Source organism: Anarhichas minor, unplaced genomic scaffold (assembly GCF_050575085.1).
Source record: "Anarhichas minor isolate MPS153535 unplaced genomic scaffold, ASM5057508v1 ptg000033l, whole genome shotgun sequence".
Classification (NCBI taxonomy): Eukaryota; Metazoa; Chordata; class Actinopteri; order Perciformes; family Anarhichadidae; genus Anarhichas; species Anarhichas minor.
Genome location: NW_027466479.1, coordinates 9,032,264 through 9,055,163, shown reverse-complemented (window position 1 = coordinate 9,055,163; position 22,900 = coordinate 9,032,264). Strand labels below are relative to the sequence as shown.

The 22,900-nt window shown below is 45.7% G+C and overlaps 1 protein-coding gene across 1 annotated transcript in view; it reads left to right on the top strand.

The window, feature by feature from the left end:
- LOC142965343 (RNA-binding motif, single-stranded-interacting protein 3-like) overlaps nt 1–22,900 on the top strand; it is a 256,699-nt gene that overhangs the window by 199,893 nt on the left and 33,906 nt on the right. Inside the window, exons 9-11 of the mRNA XM_076106256.1 lie at nt 11,444–11,550; nt 18,606–18,649; nt 22,554–22,650. Coding sequence (XP_075962371.1) covers nt 11,444–11,550; nt 18,606–18,649; nt 22,554–22,650 — 248 coding nt within the window. The remainder of the gene's footprint in view (nt 1–11,443; nt 11,551–18,605; nt 18,650–22,553; nt 22,651–22,900) is intronic.

Sequence of the window (22,900 nt, the reverse complement as noted above, 5' to 3'; positions counted from 1 at the left end):
ACCAGCCCCTGTCTGGATCCTCTTACACATAGACACACAGATTTATGAATTACCTTGAGCTAGTCATATCTCCCTTTTAGCCCCGAGACGTAATCTCGCCACAGATGCATCCAGATCAATTTTTCAGCATGTCTCATTTGCGGCGAGCGAGCAGCGGGCATCGGCACAGCGAGGGGTGAGCGTGGGGGGGATGGATGCAGTCGGGGTGTATCCAATTTCAGGCTGCAAAGCGAATGGCCTTGGAGATCAAGGATTATACAGCAGATTTCTAAGTCGGGCTGATATTGATTCGCTGTGCCCCTGGTGAACTCGCCGTTGTACCTTCTCCATGTAAGCTTTTAAATGTTGCTGCCTTAATGGCCCCCCTCGTCAGTGTCGCCGCCCTGATCTATAAGGCCACAACAACTGACCCGTATGAATATGGCCTTTTGTTTTTCTAGATGTCACCAGTAATTCAAGGGGAAATCATGTGTGTACGGTTCATTTTGTTTGGATAAGGTATTATTTTTAGTTACAGGGTGTTAGCTGGTGCTGTTGGAGGTATTAAGATATGAGAATTAGCTTCCGATAACACTTCCAAAGTGGGAAAATACCGTAAGCACTTTTAATGGCAGTGTTTCAGAGGGTTTCGTCGTAATGCACATTCTGGCAGACAAAGCAAGATCCCACCTGCTGTGCATACATTCGACAATACATCTCTTAGTTAGGTTTGTGACCGTCTTCTTTCATTTTAGATATCTGCTCCTCCATGAGGACAATCGTCAGAGCTTTACTCCTTTGTTGCTGTTGTGGCGTCCCGGTCTCAGTGAACGTGTGTTGTTGGACCACCCAGATGCAGAATTTTTTCCATAGAAACTTTACGTTTGAAATTCAGATCCTTTTCAGTGCTGTGCAGCAGAGGCATTAATCACGGGTGTTTTTCCTCACTTCTGATGCGTTTTGAAGCGCTGTCCCATACTGAGCCGCACCCTTGGCCCCCCTCTGTGACTTCACGGTCTCCATCTCCTTTGCCAGTCTGAGGCACGGAATTAAAGTTTGTTGTCCTGCCATTTAGCCATCTGTTCTGCAACTTCCTCTTGTCTCCGCTGGTTCCCTTTCTCTCCATCACACTCCATTCACACCTTTCCCTTCTCTTTTTTTTTTTTTTTTTCACTCGCGCACGCATTGTAAACCAGCAAACACTGTACAGCCACGTATTTGAAGTTTGGTAATTGCTTTTGGAAAAGCCGAGAAAAGGAAAAGATTGCTGCAAAGTGTGATTATTCAACAGTGCCCCTCTCAAAATACGAGAAAGAAAGACGGGCAAAAGGGGGTTGAGATGGGTGTCGGGGTCTGGTTAACTCGTCAAACGGGCCCATTATGGGGTAGAATCAACAGCGGGGATTGCTAGATGTGTGCTAGCGAGGGGAGAGCGTGTACCAAAATCCCCTCAGTTCACACAGCCGTTACAAACAAGAGTGGATTAGCCGGCAGACCCCTGCTGGGACAGTGAATGGATGGGAATGGGAGAGATGACGGAGGCCGCTCCCTCCCCGGCATTATCTAAATAACAGGCCGGGGAATTCAATAAGTACCGGCCTCATCAGACCTCATCAGCTCCCCCAATTAAGCTGCACATCGTGGCGGCTGGCGGGCTGCTTGCCGTCGGTGACAGATGAGGGCCCGCGTGGCGGTGTGCTCGCCTCTGCAGCAGTGCATTGTTACAGTGAAAGCATTGGTGTGTGTGTATGTGTTTGTGTGTGTGTGTGTGTGTGTGTGTGTGTGTGTGTGTGTGTGTGTGTGTGTGTGTGTGTGTGTGTGTGTGTGTGTGTGTGTGTGTGGTTTCTTTTGGAGTGGAATCAATAAGTGCTGATGAATATCATCAGTATAACAAGTGTTTGTACTAAAATACGGTCCAGGCCGACCCACTCAGGCTGTACTGCTGTCCTTTATGCAGCATTGATGAGGAGCTCCCCCCGATGGCTGACCTCAACTTCCAAGTAAGCAGGAGTTACCTTCACCGCGCCGGTGCCCGTGAACCCTGGTGATATCGACGTTGTGTCAATATCCCTCCCCTCCCGCATTACCTCCCTGTGTTTCCCCGGGGGGGCAGGACATGTGGAGAAAAAAGCACGGCTATCCCACATCGATTGGGGCCCATTAACGCCGACTGGGAAAAACAAAGCCTTTTCATCACTTCTGAGATGTTTAGGCAAGGACTTACCCAAAGTTGTTCTCCACATGTCGACCTCTCTCTCTGGTTATCGCTCTCTCAAGGGGAGGAAGGCGCACAGCTACTGATGCTAGAATAAATAATGCTGAGGAGTTTGCCAAGTGTGTAATTTTTCCCCAAAGGAATGTGCTATTAAGACGGCCTTCACACGTTTTATGGGTTTTTTTGTGTGTGTTTTTTTTCAAAGACTGAGAAGAAAACTGTAACTGACACAGGAAGGAAGTGCGGTCAGGTTTTGATCAGAGATTGTTTTGTTTCAAGGGTTTAAAGCTCTAACTATGTTTGAACTGATTATTTTGGTGCATGAACAGTTTACACCCCATTGACCGGTTCTTAACTAAATTTGTAGGAGGTAGAGAAAACGCTCTAATAGCGATGAGTCACGACAGAATCACTGGACATCATACACGGCAGACACGTAATGTTGCTGCGCAAGTCAATTGCAAAAGATTGTCAGCTTTGTATTTTTTTTTTTTATTCACTTAATTACCTGAACTTTAGAATCTAAAGCAATTTATACATTTCAGGAGATCAGCCAGGAAATATAACAATTTCCTTTGAAAGCTGTTGATATATTCAGTGTGCACCATAAGAAAGATGCCACTTCTGTTGTCAGCAACTTTTTTGGGGGAAAGATTACTGTCAACGCTGCTCGAGAACAAAGAGAATACCGAAGAAATGAATGAGTTATGAGCCCTGGGAATGTCTGAAGCACTGTTTGAAGTTCATAAGTACAGGGGTCTGTCAGACGAAGGAGCAGATGAGTGGGTTAGCCATCTTACTTTGAACCTAACTAAGGCTTTTGAGTCCTTTATGAAGACGGCTACACGGCTAATCTGAAATTACCCAGCCAGTTCATAACACATCTGTGCCTGCTCCTGTTGTAGGACGACTATAGACATTATGTTTAATATTCTACAGGCATTTTGGTCACATGTCATTCAGAAAAGACAAACGGCGTCTCACTAAAACTTGGCTAATACACGTTCAGTACTGTTATGTGTTTACACCTGTTTGTACGCTTCATGTCAGTATTTCTACACATGTATATCAACGTTATTGTGTTTTAACCGCTCACCGCGATTTTGATTTTGAAACGCATTCTGAATTATGATTTGGTTTCAGCAACAACACGTGGTTAATAGAAGATCATGTTTTGGGTTAAAATAAGTAAGTTTCCACTGTGACAACACAAGTGACAACATAGCATCTGTTAGTTGAGTAACACTAATGAGATTACTAAAATCTGTTGACATTTACTCTTGTAACACATCATTTTCCAACAATGACACGTTGGGTTATAGCAGCAAGAACCCCCATAAAGCAACGCTAGTGTCTTAAAATAGCTAAAGACTCTGAGAAAACAAGGCAAAAGAGACGGAGGATGTCGAGTAACAGATTTGACTTTTATGGGGGAGAATGGCAGAAACATAGTGCAGCCCTTCCTGTGCTGTCTTTGGTTGTGAGTGTGCGCACACACACACACTGTGTGTGTGTGTGCGCACGCATGGCTGCTCTTTTGACAGCGAAAGAGCAAAGAGAGCTGCACCTGCAGCTTCTATCAACCAGTGGAAAGCTCCTTTCAGCGCGGCTTTAATTACAGTCTCTGCAGCTCCGCTCGGCTCAGACAGGCTGGTCTCCACGCAGCCAACCAAATCCTCTCACGCAAAGCTGCCTTCCTCCGCCACAGAGTCACCTGATCCCTAATCAGCCACGGTGCCACTCTTCATCGATCCCCAATCAGTTACAGTAAAGGGGAGGCTGTGGAACCCCCCCCGCCCTCTCCTCGCATCACCCCCCTCTGCCCCTTCTCCCCTTATTAGTCCGGTGCCCTGCTTTCATTGATCATAAATCAACGTCACTGGCAGCATTGATCGTCAATCACCCCCAGTGACATTATTGATCCGGCTGGTCCCTCGGCTATAGGCCTGCCCTCCGCACTCGGCCCCCATCGCAGCCGTGGCGTATTGATCCCCCTCAGATACAGTATCGAGGGCTCTATATTGATAATTCATTTATTGTGCTGTAATTTCATTTTCTTTCCTGTCCATACCGTTGTTACTGGAAGCCCCTCCGGTGGAAACCTAGTTAACAAACACACAGCCTTTTCTTTTTGTGCCTCATCACGCTAACTGATGAGGCTTTCTTGTGCTTGCGGCTCGAAGCATATTTTCCGCCTCTGTTCAAACGTCATTATCAATTTGCCGTCGACGGTAGCCGAAAGGTTACATAACCCTACTTAAACCAGCAACAAATCGTACTTTAGAATCCCGGGACCATCTGGGAAATTGTATGAGAGGCAAGGTATCGTTTAGCAACGCACCTAACGGCCAGCATGAGACTCCGAAGACAAACTGGATCACAACAGAGGGCTGCTTGTAATGCACTCTGAGTGTGAGTTTGTGTAACTCTATGAATGTAAAGCAGTGCGGTGCTGGAGAACACCATCAGCCAAATCTGTTCTTGATAAATAAACCGAAATTATTTTCGCTGCAGCATAATGTCGAAGCTGTGTAAAGCTGAGTAAGAGTGATTGATGTAAATAATGAAACCTCGGTGATAATAATATGAAACCCACGCTTATTGAAGATAGACTTTATCGCGTCTTCTGAGGTGCACTCGGAGACCGCAAAACCGATTTAAGTGTCATACTGTATATAGCGAGAGATATTTGCCATAGGTCTGGTGGACGGGCAGTTCTGTTGAATTACAAAGCCCCCATCTGTATGATTCATCTCTATAGATGGGAGGTTTTACGGGTCACTGGAGGCGTTGGCAGTGTTATAATACTCTGCTAACAGGGACAGAGATGGCTGCGCTGTCTGCCCACACAGGCAGCGGCACAGACAGTGGAAGCAGGCGTCAACCCCCACAGGCAAAGCACACCAGCAGCTGCTCTTTAGTCCGTCTGCCACAGCCAAAAACGGATTGCCATGGAAAGAGAGCTCCACGGCCCGACCACGGCCAGTTCTAGGCCATGAGGCCAAAGAGAACCACGTATTTCTTGTTACTGTCTGAGGGAAGTCTCTTTACTTTTAGAAGTCCCTTTCCTTTTCTTTTGGTTATTTCATTGGAGAGTTGGTTATTGCAACATTTTCATACACTTCAGTTACTTTTGTATTGATAATGTAATGGCAGCAAAAGCCATCAGTATGAATTTGGATGAGATTTTTTGACAGCCGCGGCCGGAGGCATTGTGTTGTCGGGTCGTCCGCACCGACCGACATACAATCCATCCTCGTGATATCTCAGGAACGCCTGGAGGGAATGTCTTCAATTATGGAACAATGTCCAAGGATGAACTAATTAGAATCTGGTGGTCAAGTGTCACGGTCACAGTGGCCTCATGTCCGCCCCATTCTCGTGAACGAGATAACTCAAGAACACCTTGAGGGAATGTCTTCGGCACAAACATCCATTTGGCCTCGAAGATGAATTTCATGACAAATTCACACAAATGTCGAATAGGATAAAATGATGAAGTGATCTTGGACAGACATGGGTGTTAACTGCAACCTGACTGGTTGACGGAGGCATAATGTCTCGTTCTTTTTTTACTCACTATGTCATAGAAAGGGGGTCTCTGCCCATAGTTAGGAGTGACACAAATAAAATGTGCAGACCAGTGATGAAGACCTTTAGAATGAGTCTCCGAAGCAGACAGCCAGTCTCACTACTGGCCTGTGACATATTGACGTCACGTCGGCGGTTGCACATCGTACGTGTTTTCTTAGCTGGGATCTTATTTCAAATCCACTCCGCAAATAGTGTTTTCAATCTCATACTATACTCTTACAAATCTGAAGCGACCACAGTGCGGCTTCTTGTAATTGCCACCCTGGCCAGCTGTGTAAAGCCGCCACTGATACTGAGACCTACTGCCACAGCGAAGATGTTGGCACTGTGGAGCAGCATGTGTGGGTTCAACATTAGAAACATCTGCCACTGGCCACTTTAAAATTGCAGCTGACTGCAGGAACCAGCGACACCAAACTATGCAATTTGGAATCTATGCGGCGAGGACTGTCTGTTTGTATCAATGTTATTTCAATAAATTGGATGGGGGTTTGTTACAGCTGGCCAACACACATGCGCTAGCTTGTACTCACACAGCTCAGTCGTTTTTTAGCCGTTTGTTTTCTCACCATGGCAACTACAAGCGGAATTAGCTGATTAAGCTCGAAAAAAAAATTCTCGTAGCTCAGAGCTCGTCTCACAGGAGTTGGCAACCAATATTTTCATCTGCTAAAATAATTTCAGCTGCACTCATGCGGAATGGTCTTCACCTCCTCTGTCCGAACGTTTCACAAAGATGTCTGCGAATTCCAGGACTAGCTAAAAGCCATGTTAGCGTGTTTTGCTTTCCCACCGCCATTAAATGGGCTCAGTCGAATGTCGTTAGTCTACCGCATTTTAGACGGACTGTTTGCCAGACACACATGGAGCTCATCTCATCCATCAGCTTTATTTGTTTGAATCTGGTCTTGGATCAGAGTCTGCTCAGCGGCGCATGAAGAGATAGATGGATAGATGGATTGATAGATAGATAGATAGATAGAAAGAAATGGTGAGAGAGATGGGCCAACAGCACATAACCACAACAGAGAGCGATCGCGGGAGACGGACGGAGAGAGTGAGAGATGGATTAGCATGTCAGAGACTCCCTACATAACATTACTCTTGTTAAGTGCGCAATAGCTCATCGATCAGGCTTCTACCGCCCGCATCCAGGGCTCTTCCCTCCACATCCTTTCCCGTAATCCATAATATCATCTCAGGCTTGTACCGGCTGGCGTGCTGCAGAAGCCGTCTATGGGAAAGGTTGAGCGAAGGCTGATCAATAGCCGTAGAGCATGTGTAGCGGATGCAGAGTGAGAAGCGAAGGCGTTGTTGACATCCTTTCTCCCTATACTTATCTCACTCACTCTGCTATATAGTATATAGACCATGAGGGGGAAACTGGACGGCGCCTGTCACTTTTGCCATCGCCAAGTCCCTCTCTCCTCCGTCTCTTTCCGTCACTGTCTCACCATGTCTTTTTTTTTTTTGTGTTGCCTCTCTATGACACCGTATCCGCCTTTCCATCTATCTCCCTCTCCTTCTTTGTCTCGCTCTCCTCTCAGCGCCCTCTCCATTTATCGGGCCGTGTCATTGAGCCGCGTGTGCCGTCCCTGTCAGCAAAACGGCTGGCGGACCGTCTTCATTTCCGCGCTGAAGGATGCGAGGCCAGCGTGGCAGTTGTGAGAGCTATCGACTGGGACCCGTCAAAGCCCTCCCCGCAGGGCGCTAGCTGCTGCCGCCTGTCTTCCCGGTTGGCGGCCATTCTGAGCTCGCCCATTTGACTCTAAAAATGGCGACATATATAAATGCCGCTGTAGTTTTGGTCCATGTGCCTTCTCGTTTGTCCTGTGCACCTGTAATATGTTTTTCATATCATGGCTACTTCATCTTTATCTATTTCTAGAACACTGTCCCTTGTGCCGCCTTCCTCCTCATGTATCTGCCTCTGTCTCTCTCTCACTCTCTCCCTCCCACTCTTTTTTTTTTCTCTCCCTTTCCCATAATACACAGCCTCCTCAGTCTGGGCAGACAGGTCAAGCTGGCTGATGGGAATCAGACAGTTGTTGATCCAATTAGAGATCCCCCCCCGAGCAGCGTCAGAGTGCCGCAGAGTTCCAATAAAATACTGTCCTCTTTCTTCCTTTTCTCGATTCCCTCCAAACACGTCCTTGCAGTGAAACACAGCGAGCCACCCGAATGACTTTTCAGAGACGCTGAGCTCAGGAAACTTCAAGCCAGGAAACCTGTTGGAACCTTGAACCAAAGTTGTCATTGAGAAGTGGAAAGCTTCCTTTCACTTAAAGCCCTTTCAGGCTGACACATTTTGGTACAAGTGGCCGAACAGCTGCCTCTGTTTGACCCTCTTCAGGGCTTTGCACAGACCGAGAGCAAAGCAAGGCCAGCACAGTTTGCCCTTCGAGCCCTTGTGAGAAGCCTCTTTTGTAACCGTCGCGATGGTGAAAAAGCTGGCTGTTTCACTGAAACCCTTTTACCCTGCTCCTTCTGCGGCTCGGGGGGGGGCGGCATTCCTGCATTGATTTCACCATTCAGGCCAAACAGATGTGCAATCCAATTCTGAGCAGCGGAATGATTGCACAACATGCAAACACTGATGCGTTTTAATGCCCGGGCTGATTTGCATTCACGGATGAAGATGTTATTCAGCTGGCCTGGCGGGGCCATCCGGAGCACACACCTGCAGATACCATGAAGAAAAGGAACGGTGAGATCTGGTGAGATCTGGTGGTCTCGCTGCGCTGGCTGTTATTCTGCAGACAAAGGGCTGATTTCCCCCAGATGCCATAACAGCAACGATTACTTATGCAACGCTGCACTCAAAAGTGAAACAAGCCTCAATTTAAAAGGCTATTGTAATTGCACTGTGTCTTACAGAAGTACGTCTGCATGCACTCGTTGGTTCATTTTACTGGGTGCTTATGGGTCTATTGATGGGCAGAAAGCCACTGACTGTCTCTTCAGAGCCAAACGTGCAGTCTGGAGTGTGGTTGAGCCGAGGCCGTGATCACGTGAGGCATCTTCCTCTCGCTGAACCGTCTAGCGCTTTGTGTGCGTGTCCGTGAGTTTTTATCTGGCACACATGCATGTGCGTACTGCATGTCTGCGGTCGCCCCTCGTTAACGTGTTTACCAGTTTCTACAGCAACACGCATAAAATACAATTAGGTGTTCCCGAAGAGCACCTTGTTAGCGCAGTTGTTGACCTCTGACCAAAAGCTCTTTATGTGTTTTTCCCACGATTTTGGACCATTAAAGAGCAGCAAATTGGTTCATAAGGCAACTTTTTGGGGGGGTTTTTTAAGCGGCCTCCTACGACACATACTGCAGCCAGTGTGAAATGTGTTGTACTTGGAGCCCGTTTCCCAAAGACGCAGCATCAGCATGCTAGTAAGAACAGCCAGTGGCCTAGTTTATTCCGGGCTGTGCCAGTGATGACGCTGTATGGCGAGAGGTCTAAGAAAGGTTTTTAGGCTGGCAGCAGTTAGCATTATGTGTCTGTGGGTATTTCTGCGTGTTTTCCTGGGTCGTAGCAGAGCGGTTTTATGGGTGTGCGTGTGTGTGTGTGTGTGTCGGGGCTACGGAGGGGTGAGTGTGATCACGGCAGGCGGGGCGGTATGAGGCTGTTGATCTTGGGCCGCGCTCTTAAATAAATTGGCCAGCTCGCTGTGGGAACTGGGGATGCAGTCACGGGGGTAACGTCAGCGTGTTCCGTGTCAGATTCGGCAAATCTCTCCGACTGCTAATTATCTCTCAGAGTGCCAGAAGAGAGGTTTGGAAGAGCTTTTGTTGTTTTTCTTCTGCAGCGTCTCTCTCACTCTCCCTCCCCGGCAACATTCTCCTGGGCTGACTCTGAAAAGTTTGGTCCCATTGTAGACCCTCGAGCCACATAAACACATTTTAAGTTTCTGTTTCTTTGCGTTTCGTTCGTGCCACGTCCCTCCCACACAGTGTAATTACAAAAGAATTCCCTCAAATGTGGCAGAAAATGTAAATTAATCGACAAATTATCATGTTAGCTCATCAACACCCTAATTATTTCTTTCAACTGGAACACTCGCTCGTCACAAGTTCACTCCAGCTTGTTTTACTGCCGTCACTCACTACCTTGTCGATCCCGACACCACGTCTTTCTCCCCTGTCTTGTGCATGCTGCAATATTATCAAGGCCCAAGCGCCTCCATACATCTGGGGAGCGGGGATTAAACCATCAACAATCCTCCCGGTGGGTGTCATCTCCGGCACGGCGTGATGAAAGGTCCCGTTGCTCACCTCTGCCGCAGACAGTTCGCCTGTGTCGTCACGGAGCTGCCAGGCCCGTAATGCGAACGCGATGACAGGAGGGCCGTCAGGTCCCTTCTAAGCCACCAGGTGCAGGGCAGCGGCGGTTCAGGTGTTTGGACAAGCTCGCTGGCTCGGTGCGCGCTGTACTGTTGCTGAACTGTGCGGCCTTCACAGGGAACAGAGCGTTTGATCCCGGTGCAGATTCTCACTCCGTTTCCCTTGTTTCTCCCACGGTCGCTCACCTGTTCCTCTTATCTCTTTCACTCTCCTCCCGGGTTTTTTTCTCTGACTTGTTTGTCTCACCCTCTCTGTTTCTTTTCGTTGGTCCAACTGTCTCCATTCCCCTCTCTCATCACTCCACAGTCTGCCTCCAAAGAGATTCCGATCTCGCTGACGCAGACTGGAAAGGGGGACGGACAATGTTAAGACCCCCAGATCCCCGGGCCAAGAGAGCCGACAGTTTCTCATGAGAAAAGCTTTTTTCCTATCTGCTTTCTTTTTCCTCCCCCCTTTCACTCTCTTTCATTGAGCCTTTCTTTCATCATTCGCTACATTTTCTCTCTACCTGACTCCATTTTTGTCTCTGTCGGTGCTCACCTGCAGCTCTAGTGTGAGAAAGTGCCCTTTGAGAAGTTACATTCATGGCGGCGTAGGTCATCGCAACACTTTCATCAACCTCTTATCTGCAATCATGCATACAAAAGGCTGTTGATACAGAGGCGGCTTGGATGAGGTTGCAGTACAGCGAGCTTTTTTTTAAATTATTCTTATTAGATTAATAACAGCGTCATGTTTTCCTGCCGGCTGATGATAGACACTTGCCAGCTCTGTAGCGAGGGCACTCGAGTGAATCCTCTGTTACTTTTGTTCTCACGATTTAGGATGCCCCCAGTGTTTACTCAGAGAACAGCCACATTACTATCTGTGACAGCCTCTGCTATTTCAATTAAAAGAGAAAAAGCCTGTTAATAAAGTGAAACACGGAGGGATTACGTGTCAGGAACGCCTTCCAGAGAAAAAAAAGAGAAGCTTGGGCTGACAGAGCGGTCCTGCATTACCATCTCAGAGGTATTTTACAAGAGCGATTACTGTGATTATTATTTCAACAATACCCTGCAATGCTCTTTCATGGGCTGCCAGCCCGGGCCGGGGGTAGCGCGGGTAGCCTGCCAACATCGTCAGTCTGGGAATTTTTCTTGAAGCTCCGTAGGAAAGAAGAGGGGGGGGGGGGGGGGGGGAGACAGAGAAGATGGTAGAAGAGAAATGCGACCCAGTTCAAAAGGAAAGGGCTTCTGTCTCTCTGATGGGTCACAGTATGCAGTCCTCCTAATGTGATTTTGTCCTCTCTCTCTCTTTCTCTCTCTCTCTGCAGCTCCCACGGAGCCTTTGCTGTGCAAATTTGCCGACGGAGGGCAGAAGAAACGCCAGAGCCAGAGCAAGTACCCTCAGAACGGGAGGCCGTGGCACAGAGAAGGCGAGGTAAGATGAGCAAGGGCAACTGTGGCTCAGGGGGGGGTAAGGCGGGTCGTCCACTGATCCTCGGTAGGGTCCCCGGCTCCTCCAGGCCGCATGTCGAAGTGTGGCGCTATATGAAAAGTCCGTTTACCATTTAAGATGTTACACCAATGCATGAGCCGTCATCTCTCAACATGTGCAGATCCCACCGAATACTAGACTACTTTTTTTTTTCTGCATGAGGATCACCTGACAAGAATATGATAAATGATCAACTGAATTTGGTGTGCCATAACAGCAATATTAATAATCATTAAGGACAAACCATCATTTACAATTCAACAAAATTATTATGATGACAAAGTCCATTGCGCTTTCGGCCACACCCTAACCCCTGCCTCTCCTCTCTAGCATTGAGACAGGTGTAACAACCCCATTTTTCACAATTTTACATAATTTCCTCAACATTTATTCTTGAACTGATCGATAGGAGACCCAGGTATGGCCAAAAAATCTCAGTCGGCCAAACTCTTTCCATTCCATCATGACAAGGCATTTACCTCTGAGGTAATGGTATTTCTAATAGCAGGCCCCACCGTGCTCACAAGGCCACTTGAGAAGTTGCCAACATCTGGCTTTATGTAAACCATTACTGCCTGTCGTTTGTATTTACTCTAAGCTATGGAGCCGTTAAAAAAGAAAAAGAAAAGAAAAGTACCCCAGATATCGATCAAACTGCCCCCGGATGTATAGGCGCTGTCACGCAAATTGCATCTCAAGCCGAACGCCTCACTGAACACGTATATTCCCGCCATACATCAGAAAGCAGGAATTGGATACAGAGCTATGGTAACATATTCATCAGCAACATGTGGAGGCAAGGTTAAAGTCTCTTCATACTGTAGGCTACCAACCAGCTATACTGGGAAGGACACACAGAGGAGACGGGTGGAGGAGTGCTTCCGACTGGACTATATAGAATAGAGTGAACACACACACACACACACACACACACACACACATTCAGTGAGGCTGACAGTTGTGCTGAAACTGCAAGGTAGATGAGACCAGGAGAGATGAAATGTTTGTCCTTCAGAAAACACATGCTCTGTCTGTGTGTGTGTGGGTGTTGTGAAGTGACTGTGTGTGTGTGTGTGTGTGTGTGTGTGTGTTGTGAAGTGAATGGTGGAGCATTACACTAGCCGTGCGTGCGTGTGTGTCTGTCTGTCCATCACATGTTCAGCTTACACCTATAAGCCAGCGAAGCGTGTTTAACCTAAATTGTATTGCTACATCTCCTCGCCGGCCAACACTCAGTTGACTGGAGGTAAAGTGAGATGACCGTGGATATATGTGTGTGTGTGTGTGTGTGTGTTTGTTTGTGTGTGTGTGTATGATGAGAACAAAGAAAAATACCTACATTGTCAAAATGGAGGAAACACTCAACTTGTCCTTTTGTTCATTTATTCTCCGCCCCTTACCTCCTCTACATTAAACACATACTACCTTTTGTAACTTAAAACAGCTGCGTACGGTGTCACACAGAACTACTACTACTACTAATTTGCTTTTCTAAATACCTTCTAGAGGAAAACCGGCGACTGTCAAAAAACCCTAGAGATGGTTGTGCATGAAAATCAATCGACCTGCAGTTTCTGAATACTCAAATCAGCCTGTCTGGCACCAACAAACCATGTCACGCTCAAAGTCACTTACAGCACCTTTCTTCCCCATTCTGATGCTTCGTCTACATGCCTAAAGTTTATTCTAATGAGCCTGCACGTGACATAGGAAGGAAAGGTAAATCTGAATCATGGCTCGATGAATCACATGTTCTCAGGCCACAAAAAACTGAGCAGATTGTCTTATTTCACAGTTTGTGGGTTGGTAGCCACTCCTCACACCCTGTGCACAGGCACTGAAAGAGTATGTTTTTCACGTTCTCTTTAAGACCTGAGTCCTGGGTTTGAGTCCTGAGTCCTACATGTTGTCAGGTTAAGGCAACTACAGCAGGAGTTTAGGAAAAGCTTGTGTTTTGATTTACTATTTAAAAAGTAGAGGCATCTTACCTCGTGTTATAAGTCACCAGTGTCTTTCCTGATACTCAATCAGGAACACAATCTCTCTCTAAGGTTAAGTGCTTTGAGTTGCCTCAATATAACCCTGAAGTTCTTAATCACACTTAATCATATTTAAAGGTCAACAGTAAAACATATTGCAGGGATGTTCAGTGGCAGTGAGCAGTTTGCAGATGCTGTACATTCGATATAAATATATTCAAAGCATAAGAGTTTCCTCTTTGTGTTGATCAAAATAACCAATAATCCGTTAATTTATTATGAATTGAAGTTTAAGCAGACAGGGTTGGTCTCACACGCATGAAGGCATTTAGTCCCACTGGCTATAAATGTGATTTTGGCTTTCATCATCATGGAAAAATAAATTAAACTACAAGCTAACCGTCAATAGGCAGAGACACACAGAAACAATGTGTTAAAGCCGTTTGGGCTTTGCTTTCTGTCTGAACACACTTTTAAACTCAAAGGCTTTGTGTTCCTATTTGTGTTTTCATCTCCATTTAAAGTTCTCCATGTTGTCTCAGTGAGAGAGAGATCCCTCCTCTGCATTATCCCGCTCCAACAGTGTCCCGACCCCGTTGCATGTTCTTCACCGAAACACGTGGTCGATAACTTAGTGTTTGTGAACATCACCACAGTTTCAGACACAGTACCAGTGCGGCAAAATCAGACACGGAGAAAAGAAAACTCGCTGCACACTTGCACTGCTTTTCATTGATTCATCATCAGTGTTTTGTGAACAGCGTTTCCCATGTGTACGTTCATTACACAGCCCAGGTGCGCTCCATTTGATGTCATTATGAGCTCAGGGATTTGTCCTGCTGAAGGTCTAGTGACTGAAAGCTTGGCTTTGTCATTATAAACATGTGTTGGGGCCTAAATGTACAGCGCCTCATCTCCAATTCATCTCAACATATATAAAAGAAACATTATTTCTTACATGTGTCTGTCTTATCAGTTGAAAGAAGAAGGTGAAGCGTAAGGAGAAATGCTAAGCACGTAGCGGAGACTGTAAACATCCAGGTTAAAGGACTAGACCTCATTTAGACTTGATATTAACATGCAATCTGATATGTTATCAGATTGGCATTTTGTCACACAGTAGGCCTTTTTGCACTTGGTATTAATAAGCATTCTTATGATCGTGGATGCCAATATGCTAATTCAGTAGGCCGAGCTAGCGGACTACTTGTTGTCCTTTGCTGAGGAAGAGGGGGGGTCATCTGTAGCTTTTTGCCTGGCTCGCTGGAGAGAGCAAAAAGAAGAAAGAGTCGGGTGACCTTTCAACAGATTTCTTATTACACTTTGCATTCACACCTTTTAGAGATCTGATCGCAATGCAAGTCAGACCTCCTCCAATGATCTGGCTCCTCCGATGCCATTCTGCATGCATTTACACCTATTAGAGCCATTAGAAAGGCCCTTATGAGGATAGCATGTAGTGTGAGTGTGCGTGCGTGTGTGTGCACGCGTGTGTGTGTGTGCATCCTTGTGGTCATTCATCACCAGTGCAGGCAGGGCAGGGGGTAGATGGGAGATAGGCATCACATGTTAGTCCATTTATCAGAGCTGAGGCCATTCCTCACCTCGCTCCCCCTGGCAGGCAGATGAAGGAGAGATGCAGCCATGCCTCTCTCTCTCTCTCTCTCTCTCTCTCTCTCTCTCTCTCTCTCTCTACCTTCTTCCTCTCTCTATCTCAACAGTATATCTCACTCTGCTTTTGACTCTTTCTCGCACTCTCCTCCTCCTCCTCTTCTTGCTGTTTCTCTCTCTCTGTCACACTCTGTCTCTTCTTCCGCCACGTTTGAAGTCTTCCCAGATCCCACAGCAACATATGGAGCGAGCGAGAGCGAGTGACTCACTGAGACTAAGAGAAGGAAAGAGAGAGGGAACACATTGCGCGATCAGTCAGGAGTTACAAGGGGTTGAGTGCTGCGGGGCGGGCTGATGGTGAGGATTGAGAAAAGATATGACAGATTTTCTTGTAAACTAGCCAAAGTGGGAGTCTAGAAAGTGCTGTGTCTCGCTGTCTCATGCTGACAAACTTATTAGTCACATTTTTGTACACCGCACACACACACACACACAAGCACCATGGGTGTTCGTTCTTTCTCTCTCTCTTTCTCCAACACACACTCCTACACACAAAAAAGTTTCAAAGTCACACTTCTACAGGCACCTACTCCAGGGGAATGAGTGAAGATGAAAAAAAACATCCGGCTTTCCACTCTGTGTACAAGCCTGACAGGTGTGTGTGTGTGTGTGTGTGTGTGTGTGTGTGTGTGTGTGTGTGTGTGTGTGTGTGTGTGTGTGTGTGTGTGTGTGTGTGTGTGTGTGTGAGAGGACCCAGATACGATGACTCGGCCTCACCCTCGTTAGGGTGTGCGTGTTAAACACATGGGATGCTAACACGCACACACACCGGTTTTTTAATGCTGCTCTCTCTGTATGGTAAAATGCATTCACATTTGAATTGAAAATGCATTAGACAAGACAAAATGCATTTTGTACACCCAAGAGCACAGATAAATGCATTATTCACAACTTGCAAAAACTTGAATTAATGACTGACTTCAAGAAGTCCTTCTTTTGAAATGCGTTATAATGTGATTGTAAGTTACCCTAAGAGGCCCTTGTTGGCTTTATGTAAAGGGGAAAAATATATCGATCCAAGAACAGACAAAACGTTACTGAAAGCAAACAATGCTCACTTCAGATTATAAAGATTATAATGTTTTACAACGATGGGAATTTTAAAACGCTAGATCCTTGCAAAAAAGAAAAATGTCAGTGAGTGACCAGCAATCGTGACGTATTATGATACTTGGACATTTTTCACAATGTTTTATGATTATTGTTATGAAGCATTATGAATTTGAATGAGTCAAAGAGCAGATTACGCGTTACAAGTATGTTAATGATGCATTATAGACATGAGCATAGACAGTGTCAGTTAAATCATCTTAATCACTGCATGAGGTGAGACAGTGTAACTGGATGTGGACCGATACATTAGCATGCTCTTTTAGCGAGCTCTTTGAAGGCCTGGTCCGTCCCTGGCAGCTTTTGTCAGAGCCGAGCTTTGTTCGCAGGATCTGTACATTATCAAGGTTTTATTTTTTCACTCTTTAAATCAAGCTCAGAAAAAAAATTAAAAACTGTCTCTTTCATTTCCTATCTCCTTTCTGCGACAAAGACAAAAGCTGACCTCATCAGTAATCAGTCATTGGCCAGGCAGGGTCTCCGGTCAGGAGCTTCTCTGCTGTGGTATATTCACCAGAACGTGGAACCCAGGGCAGCACTGGGGGGGAGGTATCAGCCTCACCAGACAGCTGGTCACGTCTGCCACCGCTATCAGCGCACATGTGAACACTCGCACACGCAAACATGCAGGCTTGACCTCACATTTAGTTGAAAGACGGTGCATAAACACAAAGACTTTTGCACACTCACAGACGGGGACTTTGAACACTGAAGGTGAAAACACACAAAAGTAGTAGATTTTTAAATAACACGGGCTGATGCGAGTCCCTTCATCTGGCCTTTACAGCTTTACATGAAATGTCTCTGAAAGCCTTTTTTAACTATGCGTCCACACATCCCCATTCATTCGGTATAGATTATCTGTGATTGCTCAATGTAGTAGGTTTGGGTCCAGGCTCTCTGATCCCCCCCCTGCTCATCTGAGCTGCTATTCCCTTAGCTCAGTGTAGGTAGCCCTCTGGAGGAAGAAGGGCAAAAAAAAAAAAAGACTGGAGGAGGGTAGATTAAGAGATGAGGGATGAAGAGGGAAAGGTAAGGAGAGAAAGGAAGAGAACACAAGATGATGGAGGAAGAAAGGAGAAGGGGGAGAGCAAAGTGAGAGAGAGAAAGGGCAAGAAGAGGAGGTGTGTGTATACGCGATGTGTGCGTGCGAGTGTGTGTGTGTGTGTGTGTGTATGCTGATGAAATCTGGCGTCCTCAGCAGCCTCCCGTTAAAAGAAATCGGATTAGCTCTCCTCCGAGAGAGAACCTTCAGGAATGCAGATGACGGATTGCGGCGCACAGGTCTCTCTCCTGGACTCTAAGAGGGCCCCACACACACTTACACACACACACACACACACACACACACACACACACCATCAGCAGACAAAGAACTCAGTTTTCTGCTCACTCCTTTTCTCTCCAAAGGGCATTTCTTCATTTCCTCTCATTCATAAATACATGATCGTACGTGATTGAAATAGAAAAAGACACGTCCTCAATACCAATTCACTTTGTCCTATTGACGGAGCTGTTCCCCACATTGGTTTTGTCACTTGTCAGTTTTTCCAATTTGAAAATGAGATGAATTTGATTAAATTTATTTTGTACAAAGAGAATCAGGGTACAAATCGCGTTTTACCCAAAGTACAATAAAGGTGCGGCGAATTATGTGGGTGACATTGGTGCAGGAAGAAATCGACAGATTTCCCAGAGACATACAGAACATAACCGGAACAAAATAACACACTCAGGTGACAGAATGCGGTCCAGTGTACATGCACCTGTCCAATACTATTTAGACCAAGATATTAATCCTTCCTGACGAAGGTCTATCCACGGAAATCTTGTGACTCAACAAAATAACGTTGTTTGGTCCTATACGCACCTGTCTGAAGACTTAGAGTAGTTTGACATTTTGGGAAATACGCTTATTGCAGAAACTTATATGACAAGATAGCTCACTAATTAACACGGCATATCTCATTCGTTTAATCTGTACAAAAAATCTAAATGTAAAAACATATAATCTTCTCAGTTAACTCTCAGAAGAACTCGCAGAAAATGGCGAATAAGCACATTTTCCAAAATGTTAAGATATTCCTCTTAATGGTAAAAACAAAAAAAAAGATAATGTTATGTCTTTTTAATTGCTACTTTTTTCCTGTTGCAGCTTCAAGTCATTTGTTAGTGTTTCTGATCCGACTCTCTTGATTTGTGATTAATCCTGCGTGTCGTTGTTTTTCTCTCTTTCAGACTGGCATGGCGTTAACATATGATCCCGCTGCAATGCAGAATGGGTAAGAGCTCGACAGTCAATCCATCCTTGCCACCATCTAATACACTCACCTCTTGGCTCATAGGGCCCCGGTCAATACAACTGCCATACATAAAGATGAATGTAGTGGCTGCACTTTGTTACTGTTTGATTAGGAAAATGTATATGGACTTCAAATATTGGTTTGTGTCGGGTGAGAAATGGCAGAGCGTAGCTGAGTGAGCTTGTTTGGCTCTTCATGTGTGTGTGTGTGTGTGTGTGTGTTCCTGTGTCTTTGTGTCATGACTTAATGCCGCTGTGGAAATAAATGACCCAGCAACATGTTTTATTTTTCCCCGCAGTACTGAGGCAGGAAGGAGGGTGTTGAGGCTCCCCTCTATCTCCCTCTGGCCTCAGTCACTCACAGGAAGCCCCTCATCCCCCGCTTCCTAAACCACTTATCCCCCAGTGACTTGGAGTCAATCTGAACCCCCCAAAAAAAAAGAACTGGATGAATAGCATCACTCATTACACACAGCCTGCCATGTAAAAGCCTCCTCTGCGGCAATTCCGCCAAATTATAATCCCGCAGATATTTGTGTTAAGCAACAGACCTGCTGGGTAAGGAATGATTCACTCGTAATACATTCGACCAGAAGTTAAGCCTAATGAACGTGTTCCAGAAAAAAAGGGAAAAGGGGTGAATTAAGTAGCAAAGAATGTTAAAGAAGTCGGTTTTATTCAAGGGCTAATGCAATGTAGAAAACAGAAAAATAAAGTGAATCAGCTAGCAAGGAATGTAGAAGTATACAGTCGATTTAATTCATGTATTAATGCAAAGTAGAAAATAAAAATGCAGTTGAAGAGAAAATGTAAAACAGAAATGCCACTTTATATTTGTCAGACTGTGCTTACTGGTGCATCAAAATTCAAGTGCAAATTGGATTATCCATCCATCCATTTTCTGCCGCTTATCTGGGGCCAGGTCGTGGTGGCGAGGTAGTCCAGACGTCACTCTCCCCTGCAACGTTTTGCAGCTCATCCAGGGGCATTCTGAGGTGTTCCCAAGCCAGATGAGACACATACAGTGATCCTTGCAGTGTGTGCTAAGGTCTACCCCGGGGTCTCCTACCAGTTGGAAAAGCTCTAAAGGAAGACCCCCAGTAGACATCCTGATCAGTTGCCCGAACCACCCCAACTGGCTCCCTTTGATGGAAAGGAGCAGCTGCTCCCTCCGGATGTGTCAGGTCCCTGAGTCGAGTCACCCTATGGAGGAAACTCTTGACTGCTTGTATCCGCAATCTGATTCTTTTAATCACTACCCAAAGCTCATAGGTGACCATGGGTGAGTGTTGGAGCATCGATCGATTGCTAAATGAAAAGCTTTTTCCTACTGGCTCGGCTCCCTCTTCCCCACTACGGTCCGGTACAACTCCTGCATTACGACTGACACTGCATCTACCCACCTGCCGATTTCACGCACCATTTTACCCTCAAGTCCCGGAGATCCTTGAACTTCTTCCCTTGGCGACAGAAAACACTCCCAAAGCCAGCCAGAGCAATCCACCGCTTTTAGGCAGAGAACCACGTTCTCCGATACAGAGGTGCTGACTCTCACCCCGGGCTTCACATTCGTCTACAAACCTCCCCAGTGGGTGCTGGAAGTAGCAATCTGATTAAGCCAAAAGAACCACATCTGCAAAGAGCAGAGGTGGCAAATCTGGGGTACCCAAATCAGACACTTTATTCCCCCAGGCTGCACATTGAGAATTGTTGACAACCCTGCATGGGCTCAACCAGGGTTGTCCCAACACCAACTGAAAAGTGTTTGACTTCCTGCTGAGAATACCGATCTGGCTCGTAGCAATAGCCGCGGTTACACATTCTCCGGCTATAACCCCCACAAGACCCTACATCTCTGTCTGCTGCCTGGCTGACAATGCACCTGACCCCAATGCCTATCCCTGTGGGTGGAAGGCCTGCAGGGTAAATCGGATTAGTGAATTTAAAATACAATTAAGATGCAAATTATCCATATATATATACAGTATATATATATATATATATATATATATATATATATATATACTATTGTGGTTGTGGGACAAAATTTACATTTGCATTAATATTTGAATGTATTTAACTGTATGCTTTCATGGGGGAACAGCAAAAAGAAAAAAATAATTTTCCCATATTAAGACAAAACATAACACTGTAAGATATTCCTGCATCTCATAAGTAAGGCATTAACAGTATTTCAGAGTTTTTATCCCTTGTGCTTTGGTGACTTTGATATTACTTCTTCGTCGTTTTGAGTCTCACAGACCTGTATGTGTAAAAAAAATGTATGACTGCAAAATCCCTATTTCTATGCCTCCGCGACGGCGACAGCCATGGCTGGAGGTATTGTGTTTTCGGGTTGTCCGTCCGTTCACACATACGTACATCCGGTCCATTCTCGTGAACGCAATATCGCAGAAAAGGGAATTTCTTACAATGTGGCCTACTCAAGGATGAACTGATTAGAATTTGGTGGTCCAAGGTTATTGAGACCTCACAAAACACATTTCTTGTCACATATGTTATCTGACATAGTGATGTTTCACATGTATGGCGTCAGAGTCAGTTAGACCCAAGAGAGGTTTAACCTCCATTTTGACCTCTTGTGAACAAACTATTGTTAAACTCCAATTAGAGAGATTCAAAAAGATTTATTTACTAGAAATGAGCACGGACCAATCAGCATCGTGTGAGGAGCTGCAGGCAGCTATGGGCGGGGCTTAGTTGTGTGCGAGACGACACAGAGAGGCGACTGTTCATTCAAAATAACAATGGCGGCTCCCAAAGAGGTTTGCGTAGATGCTGCTATAGCATCAGTTATATCAGAACTGGAGGGTATTCATTCATTGAAAGAAGAGAGAAGCTTTTCTCGTTGATTGACAGGTGGCTCATCCAAACACCTGCCACATGTTTGTGCCTACCCTTTTCCAAACAGTTTCCATTGACTGCTTTTCTGTGTGACACACATCTGGAGTTATGTAGCATCAAGTTGATAAATCAATGTTAAGTATGTTTTTTGAGCTGGGTTGAGCTTGAGCTTGATTGGGCCTGGGTTCTCCCGGACTCCAAACAGAACATTTGGATTATAATATAATATCTATATAATAAATAGCTGATGCAGCATCTTGAAATAGAATGGGTCTTCAAACCCAACTTGTCTAATATACTCGGCGAGCAATATGATCTTCAGCTCAGGTGCCTGTTGGACATTCCACTCAGGGGATCACATTCGGTTGCTATATAAACCTTCAGCAATGAGATAAAGTAGCAAAGCCGACCACCTCGCTTCTCTGCAGCTCGTGTCAAACCTTACAGCTTCTTGAAATGCAATGAGTTTTCCCAAAGCTCAGCCTACAAGAGTGCTGCTTAAAGCCAGCCAGGCAGCACGGTACAGTGTAGCCTTAACACTAGAGTCCACATTGGAAAAAAAAAATAGCACCACCTACTTTATATGATGACAAAGCTCAATCTGATGTGATAAAACTCGACTTTTCAATTGAGAACGCTATGAGACACTTCATGAAACTTTTATGTGCCGTTCGAAATACAATATAAGGCCATGTGTTTGCCCTGAACAAGCTGCAGGATAAATCGACAGTGTGATTGTGTGTGTGATTGTGTGTGTGTGTGCGCGCTCTAGTTTGTAAGTTTTTCTTTCTTCTGTAGACAGAGAAACCTTAGTAAAGACAAATATCTGTCAGATAATACACCATTTTTGTATCAAGGCCACACAATTTCAGGCTCACATAATGTTCTACATACCTATTATGAATTTGACAAACTAATTCTGCTGTGTCCTCTCCTCTTCCTTTACTCTTTGCCTCCTTCTCGCTTTCCCTCCCTCCCTCCCTCCCTCTCTCCCTCCCTCCCTCTCTCTCCCTCCTCAGGTTCTACTCCTCGCCTTACAGCATTGCCACCAACCGCATGATTGCACAGACCTCCATCACGCCCTTCATCGCTGCTTCCCCCGTTTCCACATATCAGGTGGGCCATAATGCACTGCGTTATGGGTAGATTACTGACCGTGTATGTGTATGTGTAATAGGAGGGTTTGCTTTGTGTAAGGGGATGGAAGAGAGGGGGTAGGCTGCAGAACAGCGGGAGGTTCTCTCTTCTTCTTCTCGTCGTCTCTCTCTCTCCACCACTCCAGCTGTGCTCGATGACATCTGTTTCGTAGGCGGCAAACACAACAGGCATCAGAAAACAAGCATTAAAAAAAAAGGCTGACAGGGTA